This window comes from Pelophylax lessonae (genome assembly GCF_965119305.1).
Source record: "Pelophylax lessonae genome assembly, chromosome: 7".
Lineage (NCBI taxonomy): Eukaryota > Metazoa > Chordata > Amphibia > Anura > Ranidae > Pelophylax > Pelophylax lessonae.
In genome coordinates, this window is record NC_138774.1 from 60009102 (window position 1) to 60031135 (window position 22034).

The 22034-nt window shown below is 44.2% G+C and overlaps 1 protein-coding gene across 1 annotated transcript in view; it reads left to right on the plus strand.

Moving 5' to 3' along the window:
• APOM (apolipoprotein M) overlaps positions 1-22034 on the plus strand; it is a gene marked incomplete at its 3' end in the record, with an annotated part of 34213 nt that overhangs the window by 2805 nt on the left and 9374 nt on the right. The window contains exon 2 of the mRNA XM_082264093.1: positions 775-932. Within this exon, the coding sequence (XP_082120219.1) occupies positions 775-932 (158 nt within the window). The remainder of the gene's footprint in view (positions 1-774; positions 933-22034) is intronic.

Sequence of the window (22034 nt, forward strand, 5' to 3'; positions counted from 1 at the left end):
CTCCCTCCCCTCTCCTGCCGGCTGCTGCAGGGGATGGGTCACAATAGAGAACCAGGAAGGGAGACAGTAAATATGTAATTTATCAGCTCCTTCCTTTACTGAATGGAGTCATAGTCAGTGACATTGTAAAAAAATAAAATGATATAAAATAATACAATTAAAATACCAAAAAATAAAAACTACTGACGCCAGTGGGTGAACTTCCAGGATTGCAAAGGTCACACTTGTGACAGGGCCTTGGCATTCCACCCCCGTGGGGAGGCCCCAAGATGGCAGGAAGGGGGCCCACTGCACAACTTGTGAAAGGTTCCTGCTGTGCAACTGTAATAAAGGGCCCTGCAATGAGAGTAAAGGGCCCCAGGATCAGTGGGAAGAGCCCAAGGCTTAAAGGGAAGGGCTCCAGGGGGCCCTTCCTGGTTGCTTGCACTGGGGCCCTGGAGGTTCTAGTTACGCCTCTGCTTGTCATACAAGTGTATGGGAATGAAAAAGCAGCCGAAGCAGACTAAATGCAGGCCAGAAGATGGTCAACCACACCTGTTAATGAATTATAAATGATCTCAAACTGATTTCAAAGCATTGTTGACACTGGCCTATAACAAATCATGTATTATTGTATACTCTCTGGGGACCTCAAAATAGATTTTGGGACCCTGTTTCATACCTTGACCCACAGATTGTGTACTTGTGTTGTAAATAAAAAATAGAGGCCTGATTATGAGATCTCAATTATTGATATTTTGTCCAATCGTTGACTTTATATTAAACTCCTGGCAGTTCCCATTGCAGTACATGGGGAGGTGGCACTTCTTGGCTGCGGCAGCACATCATGGAGGCCAGGACCTGGAGATCTTCAAGGTTATGGATAACGCCCAGTTCAACGTCCAGCAAAGCACAGAGAGAGAGAAACTGGAGTTCACTGCATCCATCAGAGTGTGAGATAAACCGTATGTCTCTATCACCCTATCCCTGCTCTTTTTCTGTTATCTTCCTTCTGCTCCCCAGGGGTGGTCAATCAGTCATAGGATGAGATTGTTGCATAATACAAATATTTTTTAAATATTTTTACAATATAGAGACCATAGAAGAAGCTGGCCATACACGCACAGAATTTCGGCCGTTTGCAGACTGAATGATTATTCGTCAGTCGAAAGCGAATTGGCCACTAACTTACAGAATAAACTCTTTTACATAATCGTTTTCCTGATCACAATGATCGTTCCATAACATGCACAATACGAGTCAGAATATTATTTTCGTTTCATTTTTACCATACACGTAACAACTTTTGTAGAAACGATAAAAGTTTTCGCTATGGATCCATCAAAATAAGCCGGGCACGCGATTGAAATCGTCGGTAAACTTGTGTTCACTAACGGCCCGATTTTCGAACAATCTTTCCTAAAATGACCATTTTCGGCCGAAATTCTGTGCGTGTATGGCCAGCATAAAGATGGTGATAGTACGTTGTAGAAGATGATCACCATGCTCTTTGATGAATCAGCGTCTTCTGTTGATGTCACCCTTCACTTGCTCCTACATAAACTTCTGAGTCAAAATGGAAATTTGCCTTGAGCCCTCTAGAAAAATAAAACACCCAACTAGGCATGTTGGGTGAAGCAAATGATTGCATACCTCCATGTGTCACCAGTTAAAACCCATAATGATCAGCATTCTTACATTATTATTATTATAATTATTATACAGGACTTCTATAGCGCCAACAGTTTGTGCAGCGATTTACAACATTAGGGAAGACACTACAGTTACAATACAATTCAATACAGGAGGAGTCAGAGGACCCTGCACATTAACCTCTTTACCTCCGCTCACATTGCTGCTACTGCAGCAATGTGGCTCGTTATCGTCCAGCGACGTAGACTTACGTCGCTGGACTCCGCCCCTTGTGGGCGGCGCGCGCGCGCCGCCGGAGGCTCGCTCCCACTGTTTTCATTCACAGCGGGAGTCGGGCCAGGGGAGGAGCGGCGGCGATTGCCGCCGCTCTTCCCCGATCGTCGGGGAATCTAGTTTGGAGATCCGCCCGCCTGTGTAAACAGAGCGGGCGGATCTCCTCAGTGACAAGGAGTGACAAATTGCAGTGTTCAGCATAGCTAAACCTGCGATCTGTCCCTGTGTCACTCAGTCACCTCCCCCCACCACACGTTAGTAAGCACCAGGCATACATTAACCCCTCCCTCTCCAATAAAATTAACCCCTTCCCTGCCAGTGTAATTTCTACAGTAACAGTGCATATATATAGCACTGATTACTGCAGTAATGTCACTGGTACCCCCAAAAGTGTCAAAAATGTCAGTCAAGGGTCCGATCTGTTCGCCGCAATGTCGCAGTCCCGCAAAAAAAAATCGCAGATCGCCGCCATTGCGCGTAAAAAAAACAAACACCAAAAATTACAGAAATCTTTCCCTTAGTTAGTAAACGCAATAACTTTTGCGCAAACCAATCAAAATACGCTTATTATGATTTTTTTTACCAAACATAGGTAGCAGAAAACAAATTGGCCAAAAATTTAAAAAAAATTTGATTTTTAAATTTTTTTGGGGGGAATTTCATATAAAAAAATGTTAAAAATATTGTTATTTTTTTCAAAATAAACGCTCTTTTTTTGTTTATAGTGCAAAAAGTAAAAATCGCACAGGTGATCAAATACCACCAAAAGAAAGCTCTGTTTGTGGGAAAAAAAGGACGTACATTTTGTTTGGGTACGGCGTCGCACAACCGCGCAATTGTCAGTTAAAGTCGCACAGCGCCGAATCGCAAAAAGTGGCCTGGACGTAAGACAGCAAAATCCTCCGGTGGTAAAGTGGTTAAAGCTTACAATCTAGAAGGGAGGGTCAAGTGATACAAGAGGTAATAACTATGGGGGATGAGCTGATGAAAAAAATGAAAGTAGTTGTTAGGTGGAGGCAGGATAGGCATCTCTGAAGAGAAACTATTTCAGGGAACACGTATAGGCAGATAGAGTTGGAGATAGTCGGACAGACTGTGGAAGGGGATTCCAAAGAATGGGAGAGGCTCAGGAGAAGTCCTGGAGGCGAGTATGGGAGGAGGTGACGAGGGAGCTAGAGAGCAGGGAGGAATGAAAAGGATGATTTGGTTGGTATTTTGAGACTAGGTTAGTGATGTAGCTGGGGGCTGAGTTGTGGATGGCTTTGTAAGTAATTGTCAATATTTCGAATTGAATTTGTGTGGCAGCCAATGGAGGGATTGGCAGAGAGGGGTAGCAGACGCTGAGTGGTTTGTAAGGTGGATGAATCTGGCAGCAGAATTCATGATAGACTGAAGGGGGTAGCCTATTTAAAGGTAAGCCAATGAGGACGGAGTTGCAGTAGTCGAGGCGAGAGATAACCAGGAAGTGAATCAGGAGCTTTGTGGTTTCATTGGATAGGAAGGGACATATTTTGGAGATGCTGCGGAGGTTGAGGTGGTGTTCTAAAATTTTCTCGGACCCGTGAAAAAATCGGACCTCGTCACTTCCGGTTATGGGAGTCTCAAGTGCGCATGCGCATAAGACATTATCTTGGTTTGGTAAACTTATAACACAGAGCGGGCAGTTGAATGAGAGGAGGCGGGGCTGAGGTGGGACGGAAGACACCGCCGCGTCATCTGCAGAGCTGAATAGAGGAGGCGGGACGGAGGCGCGGCCGTGTAATAAATGCAGGACTTTAGCGACTCCTTCTGTTTTATTATCTTTAGTAATTATCGTATTATTTATCCCTAGGATTTCATTACATTTAGTATTTATATAATACAAAATAAGAAATACTAAATGTAATGAAATCCTAAGGATACATAATACGATAATAAAACAGAAGGAGTCGCTAAAGTCCTGCATTTATTACACGGCCGCACCTCCGTCCCGCCTCCTCTATTCAGCTCTGCATATGTGCCTCCCTCCCTGATGTCTCGATGATGCGGCGGTGTCCTCCGTCCTCCGTCGCACCTCAGCCCCGCCTCCTCTCAATCAGCTGTCCGCTCTCTGTTATAATTTTGCCAAACCTCGAAAATGTCTTCTGCGCATGCGCACGGACGACTCCCATCCGCTGTTTTGTGATGCTCTACCACCGGAAGTGACGAGGTCCGATTTTTTTCACGGGTCCGACAAAATTTTACAACAGTGGCAAGCATTGGAAAGTGATAGGATGAGGGACTGAAAGGAGAGTTCCGAGTTCAGGATAACACCTAGCACCCTGGCATACGGGGAAGGGTTAATGGTTGTGCCATTGCTCTGGACAGAGAAATCAGGGGAAGGGGTATGTGGGGGTGGAAATATTAGAAGCTTGGTTTTGGACAAGTTGAGTTTGAGGAAATGGTGTGAAATCCAGACAGACATGTCTGCTAGCAAATTAGGAATGCCTGAGGAGACTGATAGAATGAGTTGAGGGGTAGGGAAATAGATTTGAGTGTCCTCAGCATAGAAATGATAATGAAAGCCATGGGAGGCTATCAGCTGACCCAGGGAGGAGATGTAGATTGAAAATAGGAGAGGTCCAAGACAGAACCTTGGGGAACCCCAACAGAGGAAGGAAGGGGAGAAGAAGTAGTAGAATTGTAAGTGACACTGAAGGTGCGCTGGGATAGGTAGGATCTTACATCAGGACAAAGGTCTGCAGGTGTCCCTGAGGAGAGTGTATAGTAAAGTGTAGTATGTACTCCACAGACTCATTCATGACCATATTAAAGTGGCTCTTCCTGACTTACAGCAACCTCCAAATGAAGAGTGCTTATACTCACTTGTCCCACCGTGCGGATTGCTTCTTTTTTCTGTTCACAAACTTCACATTTGACACTCCAGGGTGTATTAGATGCCTGGTTTCCCCCACCCCCTCCCCCCACTGTGCTCTGTGGTTCCTTCCACCAGCCCCTACATCCCTACAAAACACAATGATGTAGGGGTAAGTGGAAGGAACCACAGCACGCAGCAGGGGACACAGGCATCAGAAGAATGGTTCTTGAATAAAGCAAAGACCGGAGAAATGGGAAGCAGGACAGTTGAGTATAAACTCTCTTTTTTTTTTCCCCATAAGTGCTTTATTGAACAAAGGCACAAAGTACATTTTGAATAGAGAAATATCACATGACCCAAAAATTGGATATACAGATCACAAATACTAATATATATATATATATATATATATATATATATATATATATACAGTGCCTTGCGAAAGTATTCGGCCCCCTTGAACTTTTCGACCTTTGCCACATTTCAGGCTTCAAACATAAAGATATAAAACTGTCATTTTTTGTGAAGAATCAACAAGTGGGACACAATCATGAAGTGGAACGAAATTTATTAGATATTTCAAACTTTTTTAACAAATAAAAAACTGAAAAATTGGGCTTGCAAAATTATTCAGCCCCCTTAAGTTAATACTTTGTAGCGCCACCTTTTGCTGCGATTACAGCTGTAAGTCACTTGGGGTATGTCTCTATCAGTTTTGCACATCGAGAGCAGTGGCGGCTGGTGAAGTTTTAAGATGGGGGGGCGCAAGACCCCGCCCCTTCCATTTTGACCCTCCCATTTCTCAGAAGCCCCACCCCTTATAGACTCCACCCATTTTGTCCCCTGTATTTTGCTTGCGTGAACCAATTCTCCCAATATATCACATATTAAGGGGTCCATCAGTACTAGTATATCCCATAATAGGGAACAGGGGCCCTATTATGGGATATACTGTGAGAGACATCCTATTATGGGATACATGGACTGAGAGTGGCACAAACCCCACAGTACAGACCCCCCCAGCACAAACCTCACAGTACAGACCCCCCCCAGCACAAACCTCACAGTACAGACCCCCCCAGCACAAACCCCTCAGGCACAAACCCCGCACAAACAACTCAAGCACAAACCCCACAGTACAGGCCCCTAGCACAAACCCCACAGTACATGCCCCCTTCAATATAGTGACCAGTATAAATGCCCCCTTTCAATGTAGTGACCAGCATACATGTCCCCAATGCAGTGACCAGTATACATGTCCCCAATGCAGAGCTATGCGTGCGTGGCTCCAGTGCAGCCAGTGACCACCAGTATACGTCCCCCAATGCAGAGCTATGCGTGCGTGCCTCCAATGCAGCCAGTGACCACCAGTATACATGTCCCCCAATGCAGAGCTATGCGTGCGTGCCTCCAGTGCAGCCAGTGACCACCAGTATACATCCCCCAATGCAGAGCAATGCGTGCGGCCTCCAGTGACCACCAGTATACGTCCCCCAATGCAGAGCTATGCGTGCGTGCCTCCAGTGACCACCAGTATACGTCCCCCAATGCAGAGCTATGCGTGCGTGCCTCCAGTGCAGCCAGTGACCACCAGTATACGTCCCACAATGCAGAGCTATGCGTGCGTGCCTCCAGTGCAGCCAGTGACCACCAGTATATGTCCCCCAATGCAGAGCTATGCGTGCGTGCCTCCAATGCAGTGACCACCAGTATATGTCCCACAATGGAGAGCTATGCGTGCGTGCCTCCAATGCAGTGACCACAAGTATATGTCCCACAATGCAGAGCTATGCGTGCGTGCCTCCAATGCAGTGACCACAAGTATATGTCCCACAATGCAGAGCTATGCGTGCGTGCCTCCAATGCAGTGACCACCAGTATATGTCCCCCAATGCAGAGCTATGCGTGCGTGCCTCCAATGCAGTGACCACAAGTATATGTCCCACAATGCAGAGCTATGCGTGCGTGCCTCCAATGCAGTGACCACAAGTATATGTCCCACAATGCAGAGCTATGCGTGCGTGCCTCCAATGCAGTGACCACCAGTATATGTCCCCCAATGCAGAGCTATGCGTGCGTGCCTCCAATGCAGTGACCACCAGTATATGTCCCACAATGCAGAGCTATGCGTGCGTGCCTCCAATGCAGTGACCACCAGTATACGTCCTCCAATGCAGAGCTATGCGTGCGTGCCTCCAATGCAGTGACCACAAGAATATGTCCCACAATGCAGAGCTATGCGTGCGTGCCTCCAATGCAGTGACCACCAGTATATGTCCCCTAATGCAGAGCTATGCGTGCGTGCCTCCAATGCAGTGACCACCAGTATATGTCCCACAATGCAGAGCTATGCGTGCGTGCCTCCAATGCAGTGACCACCAGTATATGCCCCCAATGCAGAGCTATGCGTGCGTGCCTCCAATGCAGTGACCACCAGTATATGCCCCCAATGCAGAGCTATGCGTGAGTGCCCGACAGAGCAGTGACCACCAGTATATGCCCCCAATGCAGAGCTATGCGTGCGTGCCCGACAGAGCAGTGACCACAAGTATACATCCCACAATGCAGAGCTATGCGTGCGTGCCTCCAATGCAGTGACCACCAGTATATGTCCCCTAAAGCAGAGCTATGCGTGCGTGCCTCCAATGCAGTGACCACCAGTATATGTCCCCTAATGCAGAGCTATGCATGCGTGCCTCCAATGCAGTGACCACCAGTATATGCCCCCAATGCAGAGCTATGCGTGCGTGCCCGACAGAGCAGTGCACTTACCTGGAGGCTCGGCTTCTCCCTCTCCTCTTCTCCGGTCTCCTCTCCGCTCCGCTCCCCTCCGCTCTCTGCAATGCCGGTCCACGCGACGTCAGCGGGGTCAGCATGGGGCCATGGGATGTCCTGAATGATGATTGGTCCAGGCTGCAGACTGGACCAATCACAGCCAGGATATCAGGAAAGTGGGGGTGCCCAAGCGCAATGACTTGCGCTCAGGTTACGCCCCCAGAAGCCAATTGGCGCCCTTCTGGGTCGTAAACCCCCCCCCCCCCATAGCCACCACATAGGCCGGGGTAGTGGCGAACACAATTTTTTTTTTCAAAACTTTATTTGTTCGTTTTGTAATTTTTTTTTTTTCAAAACTTTATTTGTTCGTTTTTTTTTTTTTCTTCTTTTTTTTTTTCTTTTCTTTAGGGGTGTGGGGGGGGTGGCGCCCTGGCGCCCCCTATGCACGGGCCGCCACTGATCGAGAGACTACAATTTTTGCCCATTCCTCCTTGCAAAACAGCTCGAGCTCAGTGAGGTTGGATGGAGAGTGTGTGTTTCAGTTCTTTCCATGGATTCTCGATTGGATTCAGGTCTGGACTTTGACTTGGCCATTCTAACACCTGGATATGTTTATTTGTGAACCATTCCATTGTAGATTTTGCTTTATGTTTTGCATCATTGTCTTGTTGGAAGACAAATCTCCGTCCCAGTCTCAGGTCTTTTGCAGACTCCATCAGGTTTTCTTCCAGAATGGTCCTGTATTTGGCTCCATCCATCTTCCCATCAATTTTAACCATCTTCCCTGTCCCTGATGAAGAAAAGCAGGCCCAAACCATGATGCTGCCACCACCATGTTTGGCATTGGGGATGGTGTGTTCAGGGTGATGAGCTGTGTTGCTTTTACGCCAAACATAACGTTTTGCATTGTTGCCAAAAAGTTTGATTTTGGTTTCATCTGACCAGAGCACCTTCTTCCACATGTTTGGTGTGTCTCCCAGGTGGCTTGTGGCAAACTTTAAACGACACTTTTTATGGATATCTTTAAGAAATGGCTTTCTTCTTGCCACTCTTCCATAAAGGCCAGATTTGTGCAGTATACGACTGATTGTTGTCCTATGGACAGAGTCTCCCACCTCAGCTGTAAATCTCTGCAGTTCATCCAGAGTGATCATGGGCCTCTTGGCTACATCTCTGATCAGTCTTCTCCTTGTATGAGCTGAAAGTTTAGAGGGACGGCCAGGTCTTCGTAGATTTGCAGTGGTCTGATACTCCTTCCATAGAAACATAGAAACATAGAATGTGTCGGCAGATAAGAACCATTTGGCCCATCTAGTCTGCCCAATATATCTGAATCCTATGAATAGTCCCTGGCCCTATCTTGTATGAAGGATAGCCTTATGCCTATCCCATGCATGCTTAAACTCCTTCACTGTATTTGCAGCTACCACTTCTGCAGGAAGGTTATTCCATGCATCCACTACTCTCTCAGTAAAGTAATACTTCCTCATATTACTTTTAAACCTTTGCCCCTCTAATTTAAAACTGTGTCCTCTTGTGGTAGTTTTTCTTCTTTTAAATATGCTCTCCTCCTTTACCGAGTTGATTCCCTTTATGTATTTAAATGTTTCTATCATATCCCCTCTGTCTCTTCTTTCTTCCAAGCTATACATGTTAAGGTCCTTTATCCTTTCCTGGTAAGTTTTTTCCTGCAATCCATGTACTAGTTTAGTAGCTCTTCTTTGAACTCTCTCTAGAGTATCTATATCCTTCTGGAGATATGGCCTCCAGTACTGCGCACAATACTCCAAGTGAGGTCTCACCAGTGTTCTGTACAGCGGCATAAGCACTTCTCTCTTTCTACTGCTTATACCTCTCCCTATACATCCAAGCATTCTGCTGGCATTTCGTGCTGCTCTATTACATTGTCTTCCCACCTTTAAGTCTTCTGAAATAATTACTCCTAAATCCCTTTCCTCAGATACTGAGGTCAGGACTGTGTCAAATATTCTATATTCTGCCCTTGGGTTTTTACGCCCCAGGTGCATTATCTTGCACTTATCCACATTAAATTTCAGTTGCCAGAGTTCTGACCATTCTTCTAGTTTTCCTAAATCCTTTTCCATTTGGCGTTTCCCTCCAGGAACATCAACCCTGTTACATATCTTTGTGTCATCAGCAAAAAGACAAACCTTACCATCGAGGCCTTTTGCAATATCACTTATGAAGATATTAAACAAAATTGGTCCCAGTACAGATCCCTGAGGTACCCCACTGGTAACATGACCTTGTTCTGAATGTTCTCCATTGACTACAACCCTCTGTTGTCTGTCACTCAGCCACTGCCTAATCCACTCAACAATATGGGAGTCCATGCTCAATGACTGCAGTTTATTGATAAGTCTTCTATGTGGGACAGTGTCAAAAGCCTTACTAAAATCTAGATATGCAATGTCTACTGCACCTCCACCGTCTATTATTTTAGTCACCCAGTCAAAAAAATCTATAAGATTTGTTTGACATGATCTCCCTGAAGTAAACCCATGTTGTTTTTCATCTTGCAATCCATGGGATTTAAGATGTTCCACAATCCTATCCTTTAATAGGGTTTCCATTAATTTGCCTACTATTGATGTCAGACTCACTGGTCTATAGTTGCTCGATTCCTCCCTACTACCTTTCTTGTGAATGGGCACGACATTTGCCAATTTCCAGTCTTCCGGGACGACTCCTGTTACTAATGATTGGTTAAATAGATCTGTTAATGTTCCATTTCAATATTATCGCTTGCACAGTGCTCCTTGGCATGTTTAAAGCTCGGGAAATCTTTTTGTATCCAAATCCGGCTTTAAAATTCTCCACAACAGTATCTCGGACCTGCCTGGTGTGTTCCTTGTTCTTCATGATGCTCTCTGCGCTTTAAACAGACCTCTGAGACTATCACAGTGCAGGTGCATTTATACAGAGACTTGATTACACACAGGTGGATTCTATTTATCATCATTAGTCATTTAGGTCAACATTGGATCATTCAGAGATCCTCACTGAACTTCTGGAGAGAGTTTGCTGCACTGAAAGTAAAGGGGCTGAATAATTTTGCACGCCCAATTTTTCAGTTTTTTATTTGTTAACAAAGTTTGAAATATCCAATAAATTTCGTTCCACTTCATGATTGTGTCCCACTTGTTGTTGATTCTTCACAAAAAATTACAGTTTTATATCTTTGTGTTTGAAGCCTGAAATGTGGCAAAAGGTCGAAAAGTTCAAGGGGGCCGAATACTTTTGCAAGGCACTGTATATATATATATATATATATATATATATATATATATATATTGTGACAGGAAGTCAGGTAAATCTGGGAATGTAGTCACTGAGAGGAGACACATTCCCACCTGCTTTGAAAAGTTCACTGATACTATAGGGTGTTGGCTGCAAAAAGAGCCAGCAGGAAGTTGAAAACCATTCAGCTGTTCAGAATGAGGAGATCAAGGCCTCTATAATTTGTCCAGAGAAAATCTATTGAGTGCTGCCTCCTGTCGCCGTGTGGGCTGGGAGAGGGGGACAGTCGGATGTGTGCCTCCCGACAAGCTGGTGAGCATGGGAGAAGACCCCCTACAGCGATGTGAAGCTAAGGAGGGTAACCACGAGTGAAGACGTCTCAAAGGTGAGAAGACAAAGTGTTCCATGTGAAGAGTGTGAAGAGTAAAGGGACCTGTTAAATGAACTGTGTTCAATGTGAAGAATCTGAAGAGTAAAGGATCCTGTTATAAATGAACATGTGCTGTGTGAAAGAAAACAAAGGGACATGTTCAATGGACAATGTTTGTGCTGTGTGAAAAGCAAACAAATGGACATTTGAGTGTCTGCTGTAGGATCAGCAGTGTCGGCCCAACAGTAGGTTGGAAAGACTTCTTAGGTAGGTTCCAGCGTGAGAAGGTAGCCGCCCACAGAGGCAAGGATTTATTTTGTCTTTTATTTTATTTTGATGTTTTTGCTGCATGCACTGGTATGAAGAAAATTGACCTAATAAACCAAACTATTGTTTTCAACCTCTGCTCGGCTATCTCTCTGTGAAAACGCACCCCCAAAGGGGTCATCCACGCCTACCAATGAGTAATCCCTTACATATGGTGGAGGTATGCAGTGGGCATAAGCAGAGATCCCTGCAAGGAAGTGCAAATGTTTGATGAACTTTATCTGGTGCATGAGATTGCACAATCTATGTGTGCAGGAGAGAAGATCCTGACAGAAAAAAAAAAGTGTTTTAAAGAGACAGCGGTCTCAAAATTATTTGATGAACTTTGTTGTGTCTGGTGCAAGTGATTGCACAAACTGTGTGTGCAGGAAAAGAGATCTTGCAAGAGAGAGAAAAACTACATGTGTTAAAGAGACAGTGGTCTGAAAATTTTTTTGCTGGACTGTGAAAAATTTGTTTGTGGAGTTATTGAAGATGGGGCGTTCAAAACGCCTGAAGAATGCAAAGATAGATGAAATGAGAGACCGGATTCTATGGATGGAGGGGATGTTACCGTCTGAACCAGCCCCATCCATGCCTAAAGAGAGTCTACTAAAGAGGAAGGTTGTTGTCCCTAGCAACACTGATGAAACTGCTATGGAGACGCAGTGTGCTCAGATGAAAAGTAAACCCAAAATGGGGGAGATGCTGAAACAATGGAGCTTTGCAGCTCAACAAAAGGATCACCAAGAGAGCATGGCAGGCTGGAAACAGAGACGCCAGCAGCCAATGGAGGCCATCGGTTTGGAGGAAACCGAGTATGTGTGCAGGGCTGAGTTGGATGCCTTGCAACGGAAAATGGAAGAAAAGGAACAAGCCTTGGAATTGCTTAAAATGGAGCATAGAAACTTGCAGGAAATGAATGAACTACTCAAGTCTCATGTGTCACAGTGGGAAGAATCCACTGCTCTTCTTTTGGTCGAGTTGCAAAAACGCAGAGAGACTATAATGGAGAAAGATACCATCCTCATGGAAAAGGAAAGTGAAATTCAGACTTTGCAGAAGCAAAGTATGGCTGATATGTTGGAGTTGAGTAATCAGCTGGAAAAAAGTCTTCAGTGTTTGGAAGTTACAAAAATAGACCTGCAGGAGTCGCAGGAACAGAATGTCGCTCTGAAAACGACATTGTCTCTCAGCGACAACGAGAAAAGTGAAAGAGAGGCTAAATTACTGAGTACTGTGTATGAGCTCACCACTTTGAGCAATGTGGTAGATGAATTACGTGCAGACTGTGAAAGTTGGAAAGGTGAAGCCCAACGTTTCCAGCAGCAGTTAAAGGAGAAAGAAGCCTGTGTGGCAGAATTACGGTCTCATTCCCAGAAGCTAGCCAATGAGGTGAAAGCTCTTATGCAGGGAAAAGGAGATTGTGAACATAAGAGGGAAAAAGTAGAGGTACAGCTTCTGGAATCGCAAGTGAAGGTGTCAGAAGGTGACCGATTGTGTGCTAAGCTGTCAGAGAAGGTAAACCGACTGCAGGTTGAGTTGGACAATGTTACAAATCAGCTTTCTCAAGCAGACAGCAAATCTAGAGAAATTGCGGAAGATTTTTCTATCTTGGAATCGCAGCTGCAAGACACGCAGGAACTCTTACAGGAAGAGAGGTGTCAAAGGCTGAGTTTTAGCACAAAGCTCAAACAAATGGAAGATGAGAAAAATGGCTTCCTGGAACAATTAAAAGAGGAGGCGGAAGCAAAGAAAAACCTATCAGAGCAAGTCGCAACATTGCAAGCTCAGATAGCGGATATGAAAAAACGCATGGAAGAAAGCGTTGGTTCATTACAGTGTGTTGAAGATGTGAAAAAGAAGTTTGATCAGATGCTTGGTGAAGAGAAGACTGTGTCTGCAAAATATGCAGAAGAACGCGCACGTGAAGAAACGGAGGTGCGTGATAACGAGAGCAAAGCCCTGTTCTTGGCTCGCTCTTTGGAGGAAGCTCTAGAGTGTAAGGCTGAACTAGAAAGAGTTAACCAACAGCTGTGTACAGAAATGGAAGATTTGGTCCGCTCCAAGGATGATGTTGTGAAAAGCGTTCAGGAGCTAGAAAAGTCTAAACGAGCCTTAGAACAGCAAGTAGAAGAGATGAAGATTCCGTTGCAGGAACTGGAAGAGGAATTCCAGGCAACAGAGGATCTGTCCCAAAGAGGGGATAGTGTGCCTGATGCAGTTTTTAAAAGGATCAGTGTTTTGGGGTCTGTCCTGAGTGAGCCTCAGAAATGTGATGACATGTGGCTTGAATCACCCCTTTGGAATAAACCGTTCCTTCAAAAACTTCAAGCATTGGAAAATGTATCATTAGAACTTCAGCAAACAAAGGAGCTGAGTAAGAAATGTGGTGATTTCTCAGTTCAGGCTGAAAACCTAGTGGGGAAAACTAAGGCTGTTGGTGAAAACGTGAAGCAAATGAATAAGTGCCTTTCAGGGAGTGTTTCCAAAATGGAACTGGTGAAAGACGGGTGGCAGAAGTTTGATCGTGATCTTGAGATGCATTCCATGTGGAATTCAGATAGAGAAAAAGAACTAGGTGACCTTGAGCGGTCAAATAGTTCAGCAGAAAGTGCATTGAAGAAACCTGTAAAAGAATGTGTTGCAGTTCCATGCTTCTTCACTGATGCAGAGAGGAGGTCTATAATGGATACCACCCAGATCGCTGGGTTCAACTGTGTTGTTGCCTTTAACCCCTATGTTGGTGGAAGGAAAGTTGATGATGTTCTGGTTGGCTACTTCTGTGAAGAGTTTGGCAAGAAATATAAACTGAATATCAAATCAAATAGTAGGCCTTTACTGCGACTCGCTCAGGAGGGCGAAAAGTTTAAGAAGTTGATGAGTGCAAATGCTTCAGATCTGCCTATGAATATGAAATGTTTGAATGATATTGATATCTCTGGGAAAAGGAACAGGGGTCACTTTGAAGAAATGTGTGACAGCCTGTTGTCTCAATTGGAAAATCCTCTGCACAGCATCTTAGAGCAAGCAAAGCTCAAGAAGGAAGATCATTCCCTTTTACAACAAAAAGTCAATGATTGTGTACAGCTGTATGGAGAGGCAACTCAAGTCACAGAGGGATGTCAAGAGTCCCTACTTGGAACAAAGCTTAGTGAAGCAAAGGTTCTCAAAGTTTTGTGGAAAACATTTATGGATTGCAGAGAGAGGCGTCTTAAGAATGTTGAAGACATTAAGACTAGCCCAATTGAGTTGCCTATGGATCACGGTCCTCCATGGTGGATTGGACAGACGGTTATGAGGGACAAGCTGTCTGACATTTATGAGAAAGCTGTCAATGAAGATGACAGAAACGAGAAGGAGCAAAATTATGCCAAAAATGCAGTTGAAGAATGTGTATATGAGATGAGAGACAAACTGTGTGGCATTTATGAGAAATCTGTCAGTGAAGATGACAGAAACAGTTTCATCCGGAAGCTTGAGGATAATAGGAGGCTTATCAGTGAGTCAGCAGTGCCTGACACATGCGTGCCTGGAAATATGTGTCCCAACCCTAGGGTTGAAACAAGAGGGGGGGGTATGTGACAGGAAGTCAGGTAAATCTGGGAATGTAGTCACTGAGAGGAGACACATTCCCACCTGCTTTGAAAAGTTCACTGATACTATAGGGTGTTGGCTGCAAAAAGAGCCAGCAGGAAGTTGAAAACCATTCAGCTGTTCAGAATGAGGAGATCAAGGCCTCTATAATTTGTCCAGAGAAAATCTATTGAGTGCTGCCTCCTGTCGCCGTGTGGGCTGGGAGAGGAAGGCAGACATACGTGTACCTCCCGACGCCGTGTGGGCATGGGAGAAGGACTGCTGCCTCCTGTCGCCGTGTGGGCTGGGAGAGGGGGACAGTCGGATGTGTGCCTCCCGACAAGCTGGTGAGCATGGGAGAAGACCCCCTACAGCGATGTGAAGCTAAGGAGGGTAACCACGAGTGAAGACGTCTCAAAGGTGAGAAGACAAAGTGTTCCATGTGAAGAGTGTGAAGAGTAAAGGGACCTGTTAAATGAACTGTGTTCAATGTGAAGAATCTGAAGAGTAAAGGATCCTGTTATAAATGAACATGTGCTGTGTGAAAGAAAACAAAGGGACATGTTCAATGGACAATGTTTGTGCTGTGTGAAAAGCAAACAAATGGACATTTGAGTGTCTGCTGTAGGATCAGCAGTGTCGGCCCAACAGTAGGTTGGAAAGACTTCTTAGGTAGGTTCCAGCGTGAGAAGGTAGCCGCCCACAGAGGCAAGGATTTATTTTGTCTTTTATTTTATTTTGATGTTTTTGCTGCATGCACTGGTATGAAGAAAATTGACCTAATAAACCAAACTATTGTTTTCAACCTCTGCTCGGCTATCTCTCTGTGAAAACGCACCCCCAAAGGGGTCATCCACGCCTACCAATGAGTAATCCCTTACAATATATATATATGGGTAAAACCACAAATAATTCAGTACATTTGGTAATGTACAAGCAAGTGAAGTAATATGAACAAAAAAAGCAACCTAACCTAGTGATAGAGTCTTTTTAAAGGGAATGTATAGTGGTTTTATACATATTTCCTTTTCTTATTTCTATAAAAAATATAAAAATATATTTTTAACATTATCTTTTTCATTCAGGTAAATGTAAAATAATGTATGTTATTATTCTGTATTCTTTTGTTAAATCAGCAGGTGGCATTTTAGGATCTTTATCATATGGTCTTACCTACCTCTAAAAAAGACTACTGTTTACAGACTTCAGCAGCTTCAGCTGAAATTTACTTACACAGGTGGTCTGTGACTGATCAACAGCAATTCTTCCCTCATCTGAAGGAAGTATAAGGGGCCTCAAGGCAGGCAATCACTGCTGTTCTGACTCTTCAGCTAGCAAATAGTGCTCTGAGAATCCTTTGTCATTGAATGTTTATTTGTTTGATAAATATATTAGTAAAAAAACAGTTTAAAAATGTAAAACATTGGGTGTCATTCAACCACAGTAGTAGAGTAATGGTGTGAATACACGATTAGAATATCGCCCGATCATTCGACCACCGACTTTTGAAAAAGTATTTGTCGGTCGAAAACGTTGCCAACATGCACGATCCGAATATCGCCCGACCGTTGCCCGCCGACCATCGAAACAGTGTTCCTCAATCCTCATGTGTGATGAGGTTATACAGATTTAAACTGAACGACCTCAACACCAACGTATAGAATATCGTTCATTCGCAAAAACAGAATTTTTCGGGTTTTTCAAACGGTATTTTTCGTTCACAATATCGATATCGCTCATTGATGGCTGGGCATTAACGAGTAGAATATCGGCCGATCGCTCGCTGAACGGAAATTTTCGGCCGATTTTCTTATCGTGTATTCCAGCCATAAGGCTGGATCACATATTGGTGAGTCTGCTAGGGATGGCACCAGAGGTAATGTGAGTACTGCAGTGAAGGGAAAGATGATCTTGCTACTGCTCAGCTTCGTACAAGAAGGGGAATTAAATCTGCAGCATAGAGCCGTGACTTTGAAGGAAAGCTACAAGTATAATGCTGACTTAGCTAGGAGGGATTAGTCACATTCACTTGGACTTGTTTTGTAATGTTGGGACATTTCACCACCGTTCCAAGTGACTCCCTCAGTTCTAATGAATGTACATGATCATACCCCAGTATTTAAAGCCACACATTTATCTCTGTAACCTTAAAGTGTTACCAAGCACAAGAAAAAATATGAATATATTCAGCTTACCTGTCCTTAGATGTGGTGGCTGCATTTGTTTTTTTTTATAAGATTTTTTCAATTTATTTTCACTTGGTGATTCTGGCAGTAACAAAATTTCTGTCCTAGGTTGACAAGCTCTCTCGCTGTACTATAATAAAAGAGAGGTTTTAAAAAAAAAAAAATCATACTTACCTAGGAGGATGCAGTATCAATGCGATGCTGCATCTGTCCCCATCCGTCTCTAAGAGTGAGAACTGAGCAATCAAACACCGCTGATCACTCCTGCCACTCTGAGCGGAGAGCGAATGACTGTCAGTCACTGCTCTCTGCTCTGACCCCCCACCTACTGGAGCGCTGGGCTGTGGAGGGGCTGGGAGCAGCTGGCTCAGACTCTCAGCGGATGGCTGAGAGGCTGAGCCAGTTGCTAGGGAAGGCTCCTAGGTGGATCCCGACCATAGGGTCGCAATCTTTTCCCAGGCAGGACTGGCACTGTGATGTCAGCCAACAGGGGGCCTTAGCCTGCTGTCAGCTGAGAACGGGTCATGGGAGTGCAGAACAAACTGTACTCCTGTGATCCACGGGATCACTGAATTTATTCTCTCTTGAGAAGAGGAGATTAAGGGGGGATATGATCAACCTGTATAAATACATAAGAGGTCCATATAGTGAACTTGGTGTTGAGTTGTTCACTTTAAGGTCAACACAGAGGACAAGGGGGCACTCTTTACGTCTAGAGGAAAAGAGATTTCAGCTCCAAATACGAAAAGGTTTCTTCACCATAAGAGCTGTGAAAATGTGGAATAGACTCCCTCCAGAGGTGGTTCTGTCCAACTCATTAGACTGCTTTAACCACTTGCCTTCTGTGCACTTAAACCCCCTTCCCATCCAGGCCAATTTTCAGCTTTCAGCGCTCTCACACTTTGACTGACAATTGCGCGGTCATGCTACATTGTACCCATATGAAATTTTTATCATTTTTTTCACACAAATAGAGCTTTCTTTTGGTGGTATGTAATCATCTCTGCGATTTTTATTTTTTACAAAAAAAAAGAATAAAGACAGAAAATTTTGAAAAAAAAATAAAGTTTTTCTTATTTTCTGCGAGTAAATTTTGAAAATAAATGTTTCTCCTTCACTGATGTGCGCTGATGAGGCGGCACTGATGGGCACTGATAGGCTGCACTGATGGGCACTGATAGGCTGCACTGATGGGCACTGATGAGGTGGCACTTATGGGCACTGATGAGGAGGTACTAATATGCCGCACTGATGAGCACTGATAGGCGGCACTGATAGGCGGCACTGAGAGGCGGCACTGAGAGGCGGCATTGATGAGCACTGATAGGCTGCACTGATGAGCACTGAGAGGTGGCACTGCTGGGCACTGAGAGGTGGCACTGCTGGGCACTGAGAGGCGGCACTGAGAGGCGGCACTGACGGGCGGCACTGATGGGCACTGATGGGCACTGGCGGATGGCACTGGACACTGACGGGTGGCACTGATGAGCGGCACTGATGGGCAGCACCATCAGTGCCCACACTCAGTGCCCATAGTGCTGCCAGTCAGTGCTCATCAGTGCCTAGATGAGCAGGCACTGATGGGCACTGACTAGCAGCACTATGGGCACTGATTGTGGGCATTGATGGGGGGCACTGATGGCGGGCACTGTGGGCACTGATGGGGGGGCACTGTGTGTGTATTTTTACCTTTAGTAATCAGGGCACTGGTGATCGGTGCCCTGATTACATTCTCCTGTGTCCCCGGCGCTGTGAGGCTCCCCCTCCTTCCTCACACTGCAGGCTCCGTGTGAGGAAGGAGCGCCGGCGATGAGAGATGATCTCATATGTTTACATATGAGATCATCGCTCATTGGACGGCCCGATCACGTGGTGAATGGCCGCTGTGATTGGCCATTCACCACGATCTGTGATCGGCCGTGTCCAAGGGACACGGCCGACACAGATTTTCCCCGCAGCTCGCTCGCGGGAGCGCGCTGGGGGCGTGTCACTGGGAGGCAGTTTAAAAACGGCCTCCCGAAAATTCAAGTCCGCGCTGCAGCCGTATATAGGCTGTAGCGCGGATGGGGGGTGGTTAAAAAAGGCCTGGATCCTTTCCTGGGTGTACATAATATAAATGGGTACTAATATTTATTGGTAAAGTTGATCCAGGGAATATCAGATTGCCTCTCGGGGCATCAGGAAGGAATTTTTTCCCCGGCTGTAGCAAATTTGATAATGCTTGGCTGTGGTTTTTTTTCGTCTTCCTCTGGATCAACTGCGGGTATAGGATTGTGTATATGGGATTGTATGATTGGGTTTTGTTTACTATTTTTTGTTTTTTATTGGTGTACAGCTGTGATGTCAGTGGCAGTTAGTCAGTTCCCCGCCAGCATCAGTTAGTGTCAGATTGCCCACCGCACTATCACAGTGCCATTATAAGTCGCTGATCACCGCCATTACTAGTATAAATAAAGAAAAAATCCAATATACATTGAATCGTTTGTAGACGCAATATCTTTTACGCAAACCAATTAATATACATTTATTGTGATTTTTTCTTTTTTTTTTCCCCAAATACATGTAGTAGAACATGACTTGGCCAAAATTTATGAAGAAATTAGATTTTTTTTTTTTTTTGGATAGGTTTTATAGCAGAAAAAAAAAATAAAATATATATAATATATATATATTTTTTTTTTTTTCAAAGTTTTGGTCTATTTTTCGTTTATATTGCAAACAATGTAAAGCCCAGTGGTGATCAAATACCACCAAAAGAAAACTCTACTTGTGTAAAAAAAAAGATATAAATTTAGTTTGGGTACAGCGTTTAATGACTGTGCAATGACCAGTTAAAGTAGTGCAGTGCTAAAGATCAAAAAATGGCCTGGTTATAAAAGGGGTAAAACCTTCCTGCACTGAAGTGGTTAAAATTATCCCTTGTATTGAGGCTGTACCCACACTGCAAGGGTTGATAGCTTGTTTAGTTTAGAGGAGAGGAAAAAATAAAAAGAGAGTCTTTAGTGTCACTTTAAGGCCCCTTTCACACTAGTGCAACTTGTCCCGCAATTTTGGAACGTAAAATCGCATGACAAGTCGTTTTCCATTATTTTCAATGAGCCTCATTCATATCTGTGCGTTTGGAATTCGCACCGACTTCAAAGTAGTTCCTGCACTACTTTGGCACGATTTTAATGCGTTTTGAGGTATATAGCCCTGAGCCATTGCTCAAAATCGCATCAAAATCGCGGCAAAGTCACGTCAAAATCGCGTCGCAAAATCGCGGTAAAATCCTGTCGCATAAGTGTGAAAGGGGCATAAAGCAGAATTTCCAGCCATTTTTAACCACTTCTGGACCGGAAGATTTCCCCCCTTAATGACCAGGCTATTTTTTGTGATTCGGCACTGTGTTACTTTACCTGACAATTGCGCGGTGGTGCGGCGCTGTACCCAAATAAAATTTGGGGGACGCTGTCCCCCAAATAGAGCTTTCTTTTGGTGGTTTTTGATCACCTCTGCGATTTTTATTTTTTGCTCTATAAACAAAAAAAGTGACAATTCTGAAAAAAAAAAAAACACTACATTTTCACGTTCTGCTATATAACATTCCCAATAAAAAAAAAAAATGTTTTCATCATTTTACACCAATTTGTATTCTGCTACATATTTTTGGTATAAAAAATCCAAATAAGTGTATTTTGATTGGTTTGCACAAAAGTTATCACGTCTACAAACTAGGGGAAAGATTTTTATTTTTACTAGTAATGGCGGCTATCAGCGATTTTTAGCGGGACTGCGACATTGCGGCGAACAGTCTGGACACCAAGCTGACATTTCTGACACTTTTGGACCAGTGTCATTACTACAGTAATCAGTGCTAAAAATATGCACTGTTACTGTACTAATGACACTGGCAGGGAAGGGGTTAACCCAGGGACGATCAAAGGGTAAAATGTATGCCTAGGGGGTGTTTTCTAACTGTGGGGAGGGGGCTTATGGAATCAGCACAGGGATCTGTGTTCTTAAATAAGAGGAACACAGGAGCCCTGTGATGATAGCAGAAAGAACAACGGTCTGCTGTGTTTACAACAGCAGACCGCCATTCTCTCTTCATGGGGAGAGATCGCGGGTGCCCGACAGCAATCATGGCCGCCAGTCCCGCGGATCAGCTACCCCACTGGCGAATGGGCGATTCGTGGGAACCTGCCGACCTGCCGCCGTATATCTGTGGTGGCTGGTCGATAAGTGGTTAAATAAATATAAAAGGGGTGAATCGGCGATAATTCCTTGAAAATATATAGAATAAAACCAAAAAATATAAAAAAAAAAATTTAAAATTATAAAAATATTGATGATCAACTTCAATCAAATAGTGTGGAAAACTGTTAAAGAAGTGTGGGAAATGTTGCGTGATGATGGTGAAAAAAAACGTGAAAATAAAGTGCTAGTGCCTATAAATACACAAATGATACGTGGCCACACAATATATGAAATCCTTAAAATTATAAAACAATGCGATCAAGTGCACAAAGTGTTAAATAATCTTGTGGATAAAACGGACAAATAAAGTGAAACTTTATGCTTAAGAAATGTCCCAGTGCAACAAATAATATAATGTGGCTTGAAAGTGATGTCTTGAAATATAAAATTGGTGACTTTTCTTTTGTGAGATCCAAAATGGTGTCATGCAGAGTGAGCAAGGTATCCAAAAATCAGGTGCAATGGCCGCTCACCTCACATTACACCAATAAAGGCGTTATCTGTATTAAGCTGATGGTTCTCAGATCCAGGGAATGGATTCCTCCTTTTCTCCTTTGGGATTGAATATAGGGGGGTGCAC